Source organism: Pituophis catenifer, unplaced genomic scaffold (genome assembly GCF_029215685.1).
Source record: "Pituophis catenifer annectens isolate HBS135680 unplaced genomic scaffold, rPitCat1.0.hap2 SCAF_6, whole genome shotgun sequence".
NCBI lineage: Eukaryota > Metazoa > Chordata > Lepidosauria > Squamata > Colubridae > Pituophis > Pituophis catenifer.
In genome coordinates, this window is record NW_027256886.1 from 91,185,664 (window position 1) to 91,200,604 (window position 14,941).

General features: G+C 43.5%; 1 protein-coding gene across 3 annotated transcripts in view; it reads right to left on the reverse strand.

Annotated features, from left to right (window-relative positions):
* Positions 1 to 212: 212 nt before the first annotated feature.
* Positions 213 to 14,941, reverse strand: part of VCL (vinculin) — a 113,497-nt gene continuing 98,768 nt past the window's right edge. For 2 of the 3 annotated variants that reach the window (XM_070945414.1, XM_070945413.1), the window contains exons 19-21: positions 6,989 to 7,192; positions 4,704 to 4,808; positions 214 to 1,996 (exon numbers count right to left, since the gene is read on the reverse strand). In XM_070945414.1, coding sequence (XP_070801515.1) covers positions 1,850 to 1,996; positions 4,704 to 4,808; positions 6,989 to 7,192 — 456 coding nt within the window. In that variant the 3' untranslated portion in view covers positions 214 to 1,849. Of the gene's footprint in view, positions 1,997 to 4,703; positions 4,809 to 6,988; positions 7,193 to 11,253; positions 11,476 to 14,941 lie in introns of all 3 variants that reach the window. The other variant, XM_070945412.1, reaches the window with a different exon arrangement.

The following is a 14,941-nucleotide window of genomic DNA, read 5'->3' on the forward strand; positions in this document are numbered from 1 at the left end:
GCATTGTTCTGTGGGGTAAATGTACCTTTATTTCTTATTGTAATGGCAGAGAGAATCATGTATTTGCAATTATTTTAATTCCCTCAAGGGAAATGCAAATAGCCCTTGTCCTCTTATCATTAATAGCCAAGTTTTACAGACGAGATCATGAAAAGGTATGTGGGGTCTGTTAAAGTACTGTCATAAAAAATAATCCACTGGAAATATTTTATAGAAATGCATTTTCATTTTATTTGACCAGAACAGAGAAAGTTGAACGTTATTAGCGTATACACAACATCATTCTGGTTTACAAACAAAAGTAGTGGCAAAATGCTCCTGACATTCAATCTGATGGGCAGGAGTGTTTAGGAAAGCATAATTGCATAAGGTGTAGAGGATATTAAGATTTACAAAGTGTTGAGTTTAGTAAATACTCCAAAGAACTCTCCAAGTCAAATACAATTGAAAGCTTTCCTTTAAACATCCCTTAACAAAAGCTAAGTCTTTGGTATAAACTTATGTAATCAAAAGGCATTAATAATATTGCATTAATACAAAGTCAAGCTATTAAAATGGTAGTGATTTAAGAAGCTCTCACACTTGGAAGGCTGAACGATGAGGTGAAAAAAAAACCGCCTCCCACCAAAGGTGCCAGGAAGGCCGTTTAAAATCCTCTCTTCCTACCGAGTTCACACAGACTGAAAAGGCAAGACAAGGCAGGGTAACGTAACCCTAACCCCGTCCTTTTCTGTGACGGCTACCCTGGCCAAGATCCGAAATGGCGATTGTGAGTACCTTGTAGCCAGGAAAGAGCGAGAAATCTGCTTTTCTGGATCTTGGCATTTGAAGAGAAGGCATGAAAAGGTAATTCCTTTGAATTTAGTTTTGAATTGCACCAAGGAAGAGAAGGCGAATACTAAGGTGGTGTAAGAAAAGTGAATCGGTAAACAAGGACCACCCAATCCTTCCATCAATGTTGGCATGGCTACATGCCAAAATCTGTGGTGTTTTCTGGGTGAATGCCCAAGCCATTCATAAGGAAGCAGATCCAAACGATAGCAGCTGGATCGGCAAGCGACGGCATCGGTATTTGCATGGTGACGCTTCATAAAGCCCAAAGTGAATTATTTTTGAAACCCACTAAAAGAGTTTTTACTATTGTACCTCCACGCTTTTCCTCTGGTTTATCAAAACATTCTACTGTCAAATCAAACTTTGGTGGCAAGAAGCCCAACTACTCAGAAAATATCTCCTAAGCTCTGGCATAGGAGGTTTTTGTGCTGAAGGAACTTGGTAGCCGTGGAAAATTCTTCCCCAAAATCTTGTTTAGAGCTTGCCATTTGGGGTGGAGGATGGAAGCAGCGACTTACGATTGCTAAACTCACTCCCTTCTGCCAAAGGAAAAGTGCTTTTCGCTTTGGACAGTATAAAATTACATTTAGCATCTTCTCATCCCAAATAATAATTAATAATGTAAAAGGAGAGAACCAAAAATCCCAACTATTGGTTTCCTGATTGTCCCTCACAAATGAACAACTAAGATGGCCCAGAGTTTTCAAATTATGCTACAACAAAACCCTTGGTGCGTTGCATAGAAAACACAATCATGACAGAGGTAGAGGAGGGAAGAACCGGGTTGAAATAGTGTTTCTAAAAATAAAAATAAATCAAAAGCAAGAGAGGGAAAAAGTCTGGAAACGAGCTAAAGTGAGATTAGATACCCAAAGCAGCCCAGCGCACTATTAAAGACCACCCTCAAGATGGGCCTTCAGGAGACTCCTGTGCCAACCTCGGCAGCACCTTCCGGTGGTCTGTAGAAGGGTTTCTCGTGAAAAGAACAACGCTTAGGGGGGAGGAGCCGTGCTCTCTACTGGTACCATGGGGTCTTCCTGACCCAACGCAAGGTGAATCCAGCATCTGTCCGGATCTTAATAGATGCTGCTTCAGCCTCTCGGACAGTTTCCTTGACGGACTGCATGAGGTTCTGGGCATTGTGGACCAACATCTCGGTGGCCTGGAAGGGAGAAACATTTCAAAACCGATATTAGAAAAGATGTTTAGAAAAGACAAGTTTGTTTAGAGCACCGTTTCTCATCAAACTTGACAACTTTAAGACATGTGGACTTCAACTCCCAGAATTCCCCAGCCAGCAAGGCTGGCTGGGGAATTTTGGGAGTTGAAGTCCACATGTCTGGGTGGGGAATTCCGGGAGTTGAAGTCCACATGTCTGGGTGGGGATTTCTGGGAGTTGAAGTCCACATGTCTGGGTGGGGAATTCCGGGAGTTGAAGTCCACATGTCTGGGTGGGGAATTCCGGGAGTTGAAGTCCACATGTCTGGGTGGGGAATTCTGGGAGTTGAAGTCTACATGTCTGGGTGGGGAATTCTGGGAGTTGAAGTCCACATGTCTGGGTGGGGAATTCTGGGAGTTAAGTCCACATGTCTGGGTGGGGAATTTTGGGAGTTGAAGTCCACATGTCTGGGTGGGGAATTCCGGGAGTTGAAGTCCACATGTCTGGGTGGGGATTTCTGGGAGTTGAAGTCCACATGTCTGGGTGGGGAATTCCGGAAGTTGAAGTCCACATGTCTGGGTGGGGAATTTTGGGAGTTGAAGTCCACATGTCTGGGTGGGAAATTTTGGGAGTTGAAGTCCACATGTCTGGATGGGGATTTCTGGGAGTTGAAGTCCACATGTCTGGGTGGGGAATTCCGGGAGTTGAAGTCCACATGTCTGGGTGGGGATTTCTGGGAGTTGAAGTCTACATGTCTGGGTGGGGAATTCTGGGAGTTAAGTCCACATGTCTGGGTGGGGAATTTTGGGAGTTGAAGTCCACATGTCTGGGTGGGGAATTCTGGGAGTTGAAGTCCACATGTCTGGGTGGGGAATTCTGGGAGTTGAAGTCTACATGTCTGGGTGGGGAATTCTGGGAGTTAAGTCCACATGTCTGGGTGGGGAATTTTGGGAGTTGAAGTCCACATGTCTGGGTGGGGAATTCTGGGAGTTGAAGTCCACATGTCTGGGTGGGGAATTCCGGGAGTTGAAGTCCACATGTCTGGGTGGGGAATTCTGGGAGTTGAAGTCCACATGTCTGGGTGGGGAATTCTGGGAGTTGAAGTCCACATGTCTGGGTGGGGAATTCCTGGAGTTGAAGTCCACATGTCTTAAAGTTATCAACTTTGGGAAACAGCATCATTTGTAAAACAAAACACAACAAGTCTACTAGGCAGAACCATCTCCGTACTGGAACTGAAGCTGCGTATTTGAAGTCAAGGCGGTTTAAAAATGAAATCGGGAGAGAATTTGTGAAAAGGAAGATCTGGGTTGCTTGCCGGTTTCTATATCGGATATCAAATTTCAGCCCAAGCCACTGCATTTTCCTTTCTAAAGAATTTTTTTTTCTACCCACCAGATGGTGCTGGTGAATAAATTTAAATTCAGAACAAAGGCATTTATCATAGTTGAAAAGGGATTTTGGGGTGGGTTTTTTTGGTATTGTAAACCAGATTTGACTAGCAATCAAACACAGCCAGAAAACAAAGTCATTATATCTTCCATCCTTGCTCCTATGGCCAAATTTTGTAAGTTTCATTACTGACTTTCCTGCCTTTTCATGGTACAGGTAATCCTCGACTTATGACCACAAGCGAGTCCAAAACGTACGTTGCTAATTAAGATATTTCTTAAGTGAGTTTTGCCCCATTTTATGACCTTTCCCGCCACAGCTATTAAGTGAATCACTGCAGTTCTTAAATTAGTAACATGGCCATTAAGTGAATCTGGCTTCCCCATTGACTTTGCTTGCCAGAAGGTCGCAAATGGTTATCACATGATCCTGGGACACTGCAACCGTCATAAATACGAGTCAGTTGCCAAGCATTTGAATTTTGATCACTTAAAACCACTGGAATGTTGCAAAAGTGAGACGTTTGAAAAATGGTCGTAAGGGTTGTTTTTTTTTTCCAGGGCTGTTGTAACTTTTATAACAGATGTTGTAACTTTTATAACAGATGTTGTAGCTGTTATAACCAATGGTTATAAGTCAAGGATTATTTGTATATTTCAAAAATAAATCAATACCGTACTTTTCGGAGTATAAGACACACTTTTTCCCCCCTAAAAGAGGGTGGAAACATCGGTGCGACCGAATACGGCCATTTTTGGCCTCCTGAAACACCCTCCCCAGTGTGTCCCGTTTTCACCAAAAATGGGCCCGTTTTTTGCAAAAATGGGATGCGCAAAGGGTTTGAGAAGCCTGCAGAGTGCTCCTGGGTGCTGGGGAGGGCAAAAACGGGATATGTGGTGGGTTCGGGAGGCAAAAAACGGGACCATTTTTTACGAAAACAGGACCGTTTTTTGCAAAAATGGGATGTGCAAAGGGTTTGAGAAGCCTGCAGAGTGCTCCTGGAGGCCGGGAAGGGCAAAAGCCGAACATGCGGAGGCCAAAAACTATTTTTTTTCTTGTTTTCCCCTTTGACATCTTGCTGCGTCTTATACTCCGGTGCATCTTATACTCTGAAAAATACAGTAGGTACAAGTGGTTTTTGGACTTAGAAGAGAAAGAATCAAAAAGGTTGGTGACTGAAGCTGCTACTAATTGAACATTTCACAACAGGTGTTTCCTATACGCCAGCAAAGCTGTTTGCCTCTCCCCCGAGGCCTCTCAATTCGAGCTATCCCACCCCCACCCCCACCCCCACCCCGCCTGGAACAAGGGAACTGACCTGCTCAGACTCCTCATCGCTGATACTGGTCCGGCCCAACATGGTTGCTTTGACAGTGGACAGGATTTTCAGCTGAGTACTGATGGTTGGGATTCGTTCACAAACCTACACAAAGACAGTTACACCCTGGTTATTTCGTTATCACCTGGGACCATCCTTAAACATAACAAAAATGCATTAAAAATAACCCTACATTACTAGCATAATTCTTATGGGGACGTAGTGGCTCAGTGGCTAAGAGGCTGAGCTTGTCGATCGAAAGGTCGGCAGTTCAGCGGTTCAAATCCCTAGTGCCGCGTAACGGGGTGAGCTCCCGTTACTTGTCCCAGCTTCTGCCAACCTAGCAGTTCAAAAGCATGTAAAAAATGCAAGTAGAAAAATAGGGACCACCTTTGGTGGGAAGGAAACAGCGTTCCGTGCGCCTTTGGCATTTAGTCATGCTGGCCACATGACCAGAGAGACGTCTTCAGACAGTGCTGGATCTTTGGGTTTGTAACAGAGATGAGCACTGCCCCCTAGAGTCGGGAACCACTAGCACATATGTGCGAGGGGAACCTACCTATACCTATACACGCACACACGCACACACACACATAAGTATTGAATACATGAACAGTGTGGCATCTGGGTATCGTTAGTTTTGATACCAAATAATAGTGATAATATTGACAATATTAGTTACATTAATCATACATCATTTTACAATAATATAAATATTAAAATTAAAGTTATTAACATGTTGGTATTTGCTCCATGTATTAACTATTCAGTGTTTTAATATGCAATACTAATAACCATAATATTATTTAAGTATAAATAATCTTTCAACTTCTGATCTTTACATCTACATATTAATTTCAAATTATTATATAGGAATGTGCATAATAATATCTTCCCCCTTTCTAATTCCTACCTCTATTCTAATTCTTAATAGAACAAATCTTGTATTCGTAATTATTCTATTTCTATCCATCATCTCTTGCCCGTTTTAATATTTCAATTCATGTTGATTTTTTGGCATGTTTTCCATACTCCTCCCTTGGGATTTTGTATCTCCATGCATCATTCATATTTGATCTAAATACTTCCTCTGTCTCTACATCTACATTACTAGCATAAGTCTTGAAGAAAGAATTTTTTTAAAAAAATAGGTTCAATCTCTTTCCGGCAGTTGAAAACATATGGCTAGAATATTTCCTTGAGAATTTTTGAAGAGGATTTCTCTGTTCAGAGCATCATTTTGCATCCTTGTTTTTCAGATTTGGTAATTTTAAATAGAGGATGTATGAACTTCAAAAAGCTGCCAGAGAATTCTGGGAGTTGACACATCTTAAAATCGCCAAGTTTGAAGGACTACCCTGAGCCACCCATTTGTGGCAGTGAAGCCTCTGAACACTGATGCACAGTGGCACAAAATGTTCACATCCAATTTTTGGGAAGGAAAATTTATCGGTTTCATTGAGTTTAGGTTCATTGGTGGGTTTCCCTTAGACTGGGAGGGAGCTAAATGAAAAGGCTGGTTGAGATAAACAAAGCAACAGGCTTAGCGCCCCATCAAGACCTCTTCATGCTGGCATCGCCATTTTCACGTAAGCTTGCAATCTGGCCACTTCAAAAGGCGTAAGCATAACTTTTTTAAAAAAATGGCAAAGGGGTGAATCCTGAGCGTTGATTTTGGCTAGACACACCTTGCTTCGGCTGTAGGTTTTTAGCAGTGGTGAAATCCAAATTTTTTTACTACTGGTTCTGTGGGCATGGCTCGGTGGGCATTGTGTGGCTTGGTGGGCGTGGCAGGGGAAGGATACTGCAAAATCCCCATTCCCTCCCCACTCCTGGAGGAAGGATACTGCAAAATCTCCATTCCCACCCCACTCTGGGGCCAGCCAGAGGTGGTATTTGCTGGTTCTCCAAACTACTCAAAATTTCCGCTACCAGTTGTCCAGAACCTGTCAGAACCTGCTGGATTTCACCCCTGGCTTTTAGTCTTACAGGTGTGTTTTCTCAAGCACGGATAGGACCAGAGGTGGGCTTCACCGGTTCGCCCAGCACTGGAAGTGTAAGCGCACGCATGCGTACGATGTCACAAAACAATTCGCTTACTTGCACCAGCCGTGCATGCGTGCGGCATCAAAAACACAACAATATAGGATGGGATTGCATCTGGGCCTGTAGGTCGCTACTACCAGCTCGCCTGAACCGATCCGAACCGGCTGAATCCCACCTCTGGATAGGACCTTCCCAGCTAGAGATGTTCTGTGCCTTCCAAGCCAGGTTTCATGGCCTACCTGCAGAAGGTTTGTTCGGATCCTCTTGTCCGTGCACTGTTTAGCCACCTCTTTAGCCAGACGGGTCACTTCGTCGGAAGCTTTGGCAATATCTTTCGCACACTGGATGAGAGCCCGCTTGTTTCCGCTGCCCCCTCTCACCAAGCGGGACATCTCGGCCATCAGCAAGGCCATGCGCTTGGCAGCGGCAATGATGTCGTTCCCCTGGAGGAAGAAAAGGAAAGCAGTTGTGATCGCTCTGGATTCTGGGGCTGTACAGTTGCTGCTTTACAAAATAAAAAACAAAAGCAAAACAGAACTGTAACACAAAGACCACGTGTGAAATTCTCGCTCAATCTTCAGTGACAACAAGCTTCAGCCAAGAGGTGAGGGAGTAAACACTCTCTCTCACACACACACACACAGTATGTACGTGTTAGTAGTGTTGCCAAAGTGAAAATGACCACATTCAGATGTTTAAACTCCCAGTTAGGAATCCCATCGTTTCAAATAAGCTGGCCGAAGGAATGTCTTAAAGCATGGTGTTGTGATGATGGTGAATATTCTTAATGGGTGAATAAGAAATAAAGTCACAAGGTCAATCTGAAGTAAATGGTGGGAACTGAATATTCTGAATGGAGAAAAAAAACACCTGGAAAAGGCTCCGTTATTTAAGCCTTTTAATTGAGTGGTGAGGTGGCCTAGAGGTGGAGCTCTCGCCTCACAATCAGGAGGCTGTGAACTTCGATCCTAGGCAGAGGCAGTTATTTCTCTCTCTGGGCACACTGAGAATATATCTGCTGAATATAACTCTGCATTGGCGACTGGAAGGGCATCGGGCCAGTAATCAGTCAGCTTCATTCAGCTGTCCAGATTTCACCCCGCAAGGAATTATGGGGTCATTAAAAGATGAGGATGATGGTGATTTAAGCCTCTTGATCAACTAAATTTAAAATGCATCTGCAGAAGGGATTTTTTTTTCAATCAAAAAGGCAAGGAGAGGCCAGTTGCAGCCCTTTCTGGACCGGGACGCCTTGCGCACGGTCACTCACGCCCTTGTCACCTCCCGGCTGGACTATTGTAATGCTCTCTACATGGGGCTCCCCTTGAAGAGCACTCGGAGGCTCCAACTGGTCCAGAATGCAGCCGCGCGGGTGGTTATGGGCGTAACTCGTTGTGCCCACGTGACACCCCTCCTGCGCGAGCTGCACTGGCTCCCAGTGGTCTTCCGGGTGCGATTCAAGGTGTTGGTCACCACTTTTAAAGCGCTCCATGGCATAGGACCTGGGTACCTTCGAGACCAACTTCTGCCACCAATAGCCTCCCACCGGCCAGTTCGCTCCCACAGAGAGGGTCTCCTCAGGGTGCCATCGGCCAAGTTATGTCGGCTGGCGACACCCAGGGGAAGGGCCTTCTCTGTGGGAGCCCCAGCCCTCTGGAATGAACTGCCTCCGGAAGTGCGTAAGATCTCCGACCTCCGGGTATTTCGCTGTGCACTCAAGACCCTGTTGTTCCGCCAGGTCGGGCTATCAACATAATAATTTTAAATTGGGTGTTTTAAATTTCTGGGGTTTTAAATTTTATTTATTTATTTATTTATTATATTTCTATACCGCCTTTCTCCCGTAGGACTCAAGGCGGTGTACAGTCAAGAAAAATATAGACACACAAACATCATAAAATTGAGCCAAATTATTTAATAATTTTAAATTATTTTAATTGATGTTTGTCTTGTGCTTTTAATAGGCTGTACACCGCCCTGAGTCCTTCGGGAGAAGGGCGGTATAGAAATAAAATTCTTATTCTTATTAATCATCAGATATAAAACATCATCTGAATGCTTACTCTATTCATATATAAACATATCCAGAATTCATCCGTTAATTGGTTAACCCGCTGACTAAAATTTCTTTTGATGTATAACTCGAAGAATTACCAATTCTTCTTTGACAAAATGAACTATTTTCCTCTCGGGGGGGGGGGGGAAATTAGGAAAGTCACTACCCGGTTCCCCCCCAAATAAGACATCCCCTGATAATAAGCCCAATCGGGCTTTTGAGCGCATGGCATGGCAAGAAGGACAAGCGCTTATTCCAGGGTTCAAAAAAAATATAAGACAGGGTCTTATTTTCGGGAAAACACGGTAATTTGTATTTAAATGCCTTTTTTAAAAAAAAAACTCATTTTGAGTCACTGTTACAATTAATCACAGTTTGCTGCTGCATTCAGACAAAATGAGAAGCTGTGATTACTTGATAAAAAGGAAGTGAAAACTTCCCCCTCCTCACAGTTGCACGATGGCGGGGATGGTAGAACAAAAATAGTCAGTTACTTTTCTGTTAATTTGTTGTGCTAACCGAGTGTCCCCAAACTTGGCAGCTTTAAGACTTGTGGACTTCAACTTCCAGAATTCTCCAGCCAGCTATGCTGGCTGGAGAATTCTGGAAGTTGAAGTCCACAAGTCTTAAAGCTGTCAAGTTTGAAGACCTCTGTGCTAAAACAAGCTTCCTCGTGACATTAGAACAGTCCGAAGCTTTCAATGTTCAACCATTATCAGCCATTGTCCTGTGAATAAACTACTTATGTCAGGATTGCCATTCAAATGAAAATGTCTGTAAGAATATTCAGATCAGTGTCGTTCTTACGTTAGAAGAAAGGATGCGGTATTTGTGAGAAGACAGATAAGTGAATATGTTGACGCAAAACACATGAAAGTAGGACAAGCATCCCATCCCATCTTTGGCATGCGGACTGTTGTGATTGTGTAATGAAAAGACAAAAGAGGTGCGGTGTTGTTCGGGGGGAAAAAAGCTTGGCAGCCCTTCCAGATGTTCTTCCATCCTTTTTACGCGTCCTGATACAAAAGCTCCACTTTCGGGATTATTGTACATCCAAGCTCCTGTTTTAACACATTCTCATTTTAAGGGGTAACAAATGAAACAAATGCAACGTAGCATATAGACGAGTAGAAGCCAGGAAGGAAAACATGGTCTGTTGTTCTGCAGCGCACTTAAAAGCCAATCCAAGTGCCATTGGCCAACTCCCAACCAAGACAAGCCATGCCCTCTTCTGGATGTGGTCGGGGTGGAGAACCAACACACAAGACTTCCGGGTCCGTGGGAGGCCACTGCCACAAGAGGCTTTGCCCAAATTGCTGTTCAGAGTAGCGGGGGGCAAGAGAGCTCTTGTATTCACAAGCCCACCAGTGGTTTTTCCTGCAGAAGCCAAACTTCCCCATTCATTTCAGCTAAGCTTGCCCCTGGACAGAAGAGAATTAGGCCAGATTACACTCCATCGTTATCCACGCGTGGGAGATGCCGTTTGGATTTCATGCCAGTCACCCAGTTGGCCATTCACAAGTGCAAAAAAAAAGAAAAGAAAAGAAGAAAAACAAAAGAAAAAAGAGAGAGAGAGAGAGAGAGAAACTAATTTCCAATACATACATACACATACACCACACCTTCACAGCTGCCCGGGGCCATACGTTTATTCTTTGCAGCATGCTAATCTAAGGAAGTGAAAAAATAATCCAGCAGCTTGGCAAACTCCACTTGGTGCTTAGTGCCAGCAGATCATTCCCATCATAAGCCACAGACCCCCCCACATCTCCCATTAATAACGCGGCTGAAACACGAGAGGGCAAAGTCTGAACTTAGCAACTTAAAGGCATTCAGCAGAGCCTCTCCACGCCCCAAAAACCCTCCTCCCCTCCATCACAGCCTCTGCCCGCAGGACCAGCTCTTTGGCAACGGTGCCATCCCAAGCCATTCCTTGCCGGAACAAAGGTTTTAGTAGAAGCCGTTGATCAAGAGGCAGGAAGCACAACGATGCGTGTTAAATGACTTCAGGAGTGACAACCCTCGCTCGTCTGGAAGTCTCCGAAAAGGCAGCGAACGATGGCTTCACAGGTAGTCGGGCACTCCTTCCTTGGGTTCTCTTTTTAAGTAACCCCCGGCATGAGAAAAGACAGGTAAAGGCAGAGGAGGGCAGCGTCTTTATTCAGAAGGAGGGTGATAGGGTGAGCCGAATGAAGCTTTTGGCCTGGCCATCAGCACGCCTAACAACACTTGTGAAGCCACGCGGTTCCCTCGACCATGAAATGCAGACAAACTCGAATCCATTCCAATTAAGAAAAAAAAAAGAAAAGAAAGAAACCATGAAAAATAGAAAACCAAAAGGTCATGGGATCCGCCGAGGATCAAGAGTGATGCAAATGTGTCAAAATGGCCGGATGCAATGCGGATCAGTCGCCAGAGGGGGGAGGGGGTGGGAAACGGAGGAAATACCTTACTGGACCACTTGGTTGCTTCCCGGTGCAGAGACTGAGCAGCGGCCAGAATGGGCTGGTTAACAAGCTGGTTGGTCGGCATGAGCAGCAGCTCAGGCTCGTAATCATCTTCCATGTCGGAGGGGAGGGTGAATTCAGCTTCTGCTTCCTCCGCCTCCTCCCGAGCTACACCTAGGCCAGCCTTAGCGGGGGCTTCCTTACCCCCACCGGTCACTTCAGGCTTGGCAGGTGGTGGACAGCGAGGGTGAAGAAACAGGGACAGTTAGTATAAGACGCAGGATCTGGTCAAAGAAGCAAAGAACTGAGCCAGTTTAGGAAATCTCTCGTGGTGGTGGTGGGCGATGGGAGGACGGCGGAGGAATGGGGAGGTTGACAAAGGGATCTGAACAACTAGAAACGCCTCCGAGAGGCGTTCAGGAAGACATGTTTTTCCCTCTTTAATTGTCTTAACTTTCCCCACAACATTTCTCCTGGCAAGACAATAATGCCGCTGACAAAGACACAAAGGAAAGGCAAACACGTAAAGCTGACAGAGAAGTGGACGCGAATGACACAGACGGGGGATACGCCAGGTCCACATCAGAGGAGACCCAGCTGCTATGGGACCTCAGCCAAGCGTAGGATGCTATGAAGGATGGCAATGGGAAGAAAGGGGCAGCTATGAGCCAGAAGGCCAAATTCACGGTGACTCCCTCCTGCCAAAACCCCTTTTAGATTAGATTAACAGAGTTGGAAGGGACCTTGTAGGTCATCTAGTCCAAGCCCCCCACCCAAGAAGGAGACCCTACACCATTTCTGACAAATGGCAGCCCAGTCCCTCTTGAAAGCCTCCAGTGATGAAGCTCCCACAACTTCCGAAGACAACTTCTGTTCCATGGGTTGACTGTACTCCCTGTCAGAAAATTGTACTCCTTATTTCTAGGTTGAATCTCTCCTTGGTCAGTTTCCATCCATTATTTCTTGTCTGGCCTTCGGGTACTTTGGAAAATAGCTTGACACCTCCCCCTCCTCTCTGTGGCAGCCCCTCAAATATTGGAAGACTGCTATCATCATGTCACCCCTGGTCCTTCTCTTCACTAGACTAGCCATGCCCAGTTCCTGCAGCTGTTCATCGTATGTTTTAGCCTTCAGTCCCCTCATCATCCTGGTTGCAGTGTGGTGACCAAAAATGGATGCAGAATTCTTTGTTAAAATGAAGGTGAGCTGCACAATCGCTTCCATGCTTGCTCATCTAAACATCCCTTTTCCGAGCCAGAGTTGGAAGAGGTTGCTGATACACAGAGCTCCATGTTCACTGCTGTCCACCAGAGGAGCTCAGGGTTGACCGAACATGGGCATTCTTACCCCAACCCCCTCCCAAGATCTTGACCCAGCCATGGAGAAGACAACAATGGAGAGCAAAGCAGGATGGAAGGAGGAAAGAACGACCGACACCCCCCCACACACACACACACAATAAGAGAGAATGGCCATTAAAGGACATTAATCAGTGCTCACTATTACCTGACAGAAAGTGATGTTAGCAGCACATGTCAAAGCAAATCAGAACGTTTCTGTTAGTGGAAAGTTAATGACATGGAGCAAGATTGTTTTGCCACAATGTTGTTCTACAAAATCCGAAAAGGGATTTAAATCTTTTGCTTCGGTATCCCAAATCACATCCCAAAGTACCTAAAACAAAACAGCCCAGTATTATTGTAGCAACCATCACAGAAGAGAAGGCAGGAAGGAAGGGACAAAGCAAAATGGACCGTTTTCAAGAGCCTGAGATAAAACCTTATTCCCACTTTTATTTAGTCACTCACTAGCTTTCCTGTTGAGCCTTATTTCATCCGAGGCTCTGGTTCTGAGTGCTAAATTATTTGGCGTTCTGAAAGAAAAAAAAACCTGCTACTTTTATGTGCAATTATACTAGCAAACTCCAAAATAAACCTGATTCCTTTTGAGTTCATCTTTTTTTTAGTTTCTTGATTAACAAGACGTTTGTCAACTGAAAGTTCAGCGGGCTGCACCATGCCTTGTTCTTCTATTGGGGTCAATCTGACATGTTTGGGGAAGAGAATAAAAGGAATGATTAAATCAAGAATTCTGCCTCTAGAAAGTTTATTTCCAACTCTCCTTCTCTGCTCTTCCAACCCATAAATTTGAGGGTGGGTAGAATAGAATAACAAGAGTTGGAAGGGACCTTGGAGGTCTTCTAGTCCAACCTCCTGCTTAGGCAGGAAACCCTACACCACTTCAGACAAATGATCAGGGTGGATAAAAATCAATGATTTTTTTTAAAAAAATGAAAAAAATCAGATTTTTTTTAATTTAAATCGGATTTTTTTGATTTTTATCGAATTTATTTTAATAAAAAACTTTTGGGATAAAAATCTATCGTAAGATAGTTTTCTATTTAAGATACATAAATAATTTAGTTTATTCAGCATGAAATGGAGCTTAGTTATGTAGCAGGAGGCTGTATATTCTGCAACACTGGGACTATCGGTGAGTCAACATTGGGTCAAAGGAGTAGCAGAGATGACAGTTGCTCTTTAAAAATTATGATTTAAATCGAGTTGATTTAAATCAAGCCCTTTTACTAGTGATTTAAATCATGATTTAAAATGTGATTTAAATCAACTCGATTTAAATCAAATCCACCCTGCAAATGATTATCCAACATCTTCTTAAAACTTCCAATGTTGGAGCATTCACAACCTCTGGAGGCAAGTTGTTCCACTGATTAATTGTTCTAATTAATCAGTGGAAGGTAGGTAGGAAGGAATTGTCTTCAAAAAAAGACACACGACTGCTAAACATATAGAATATCTATTTACTTGGGTCATTAATGTTCAGTGATCCATGAAACCATAGTTCCAAGAGATTAAGTAATACAGTATATAATCACTAAAAGATATATATCCAGAATTAGTTGCTACTTGCTACTGTTCAGTCAAGATTTCTAAGCAAATCTGAACTCCATTTTTCTACCGAGAAATGCTGTTTGAAGATGACCAATAGAAAAAGAGGTCAAAACGTTTAACGTTTACATTTAGATGCCAGCAAAGGTTAAATTAAGATTTTTTTTTCAATCCAATCTTTATTATAATCATTAACCAGAACAATAGAGTAGGATTTGAAAGGGTTAAAGAAAAGGACAGCAATATGTTGTTCAATGCAGACTTCAGAAAAATCCAATTTACAAAGGTTTACTAAAAGGGGGAAATGGTAATTGACACCATGAGAAAAACCAGAAATATGAGTCAATGAAGTTCTGAAAATTATTTTAGGTTGACCTCTTTTTTCACGATAGCTTGATTACTGTAGAAAGTTGTCAGAGCTAATCAATGTGACATATTATTTTTAATAATATCTTTATTTTATTGATTTAATTATTTTTAACACCGTTTCAATCTGTGTTGATACTTCAAAAGTAGCAACTTTTGCCTACTTAAAAGAAGATCCCTTTTAAAAATAGGCACTCTAGAGAAAACTTAACTCTAAATTCAATCTCTCAAAGTATCAGGTTACAAAATCACTCAAATTTCAAAAATACTTGCAACATTAAATTTCAAATTTTGTGCTAACATGTGGGCAGATTTGAAGCCTCATCCTGAATTCCAGAAATAGCTCAGATTTTCCAATGTGGGTCTAGAGCAAAAGAAGACAGAAGTAGCATCGCCCACAATAGGTCTTGAGGG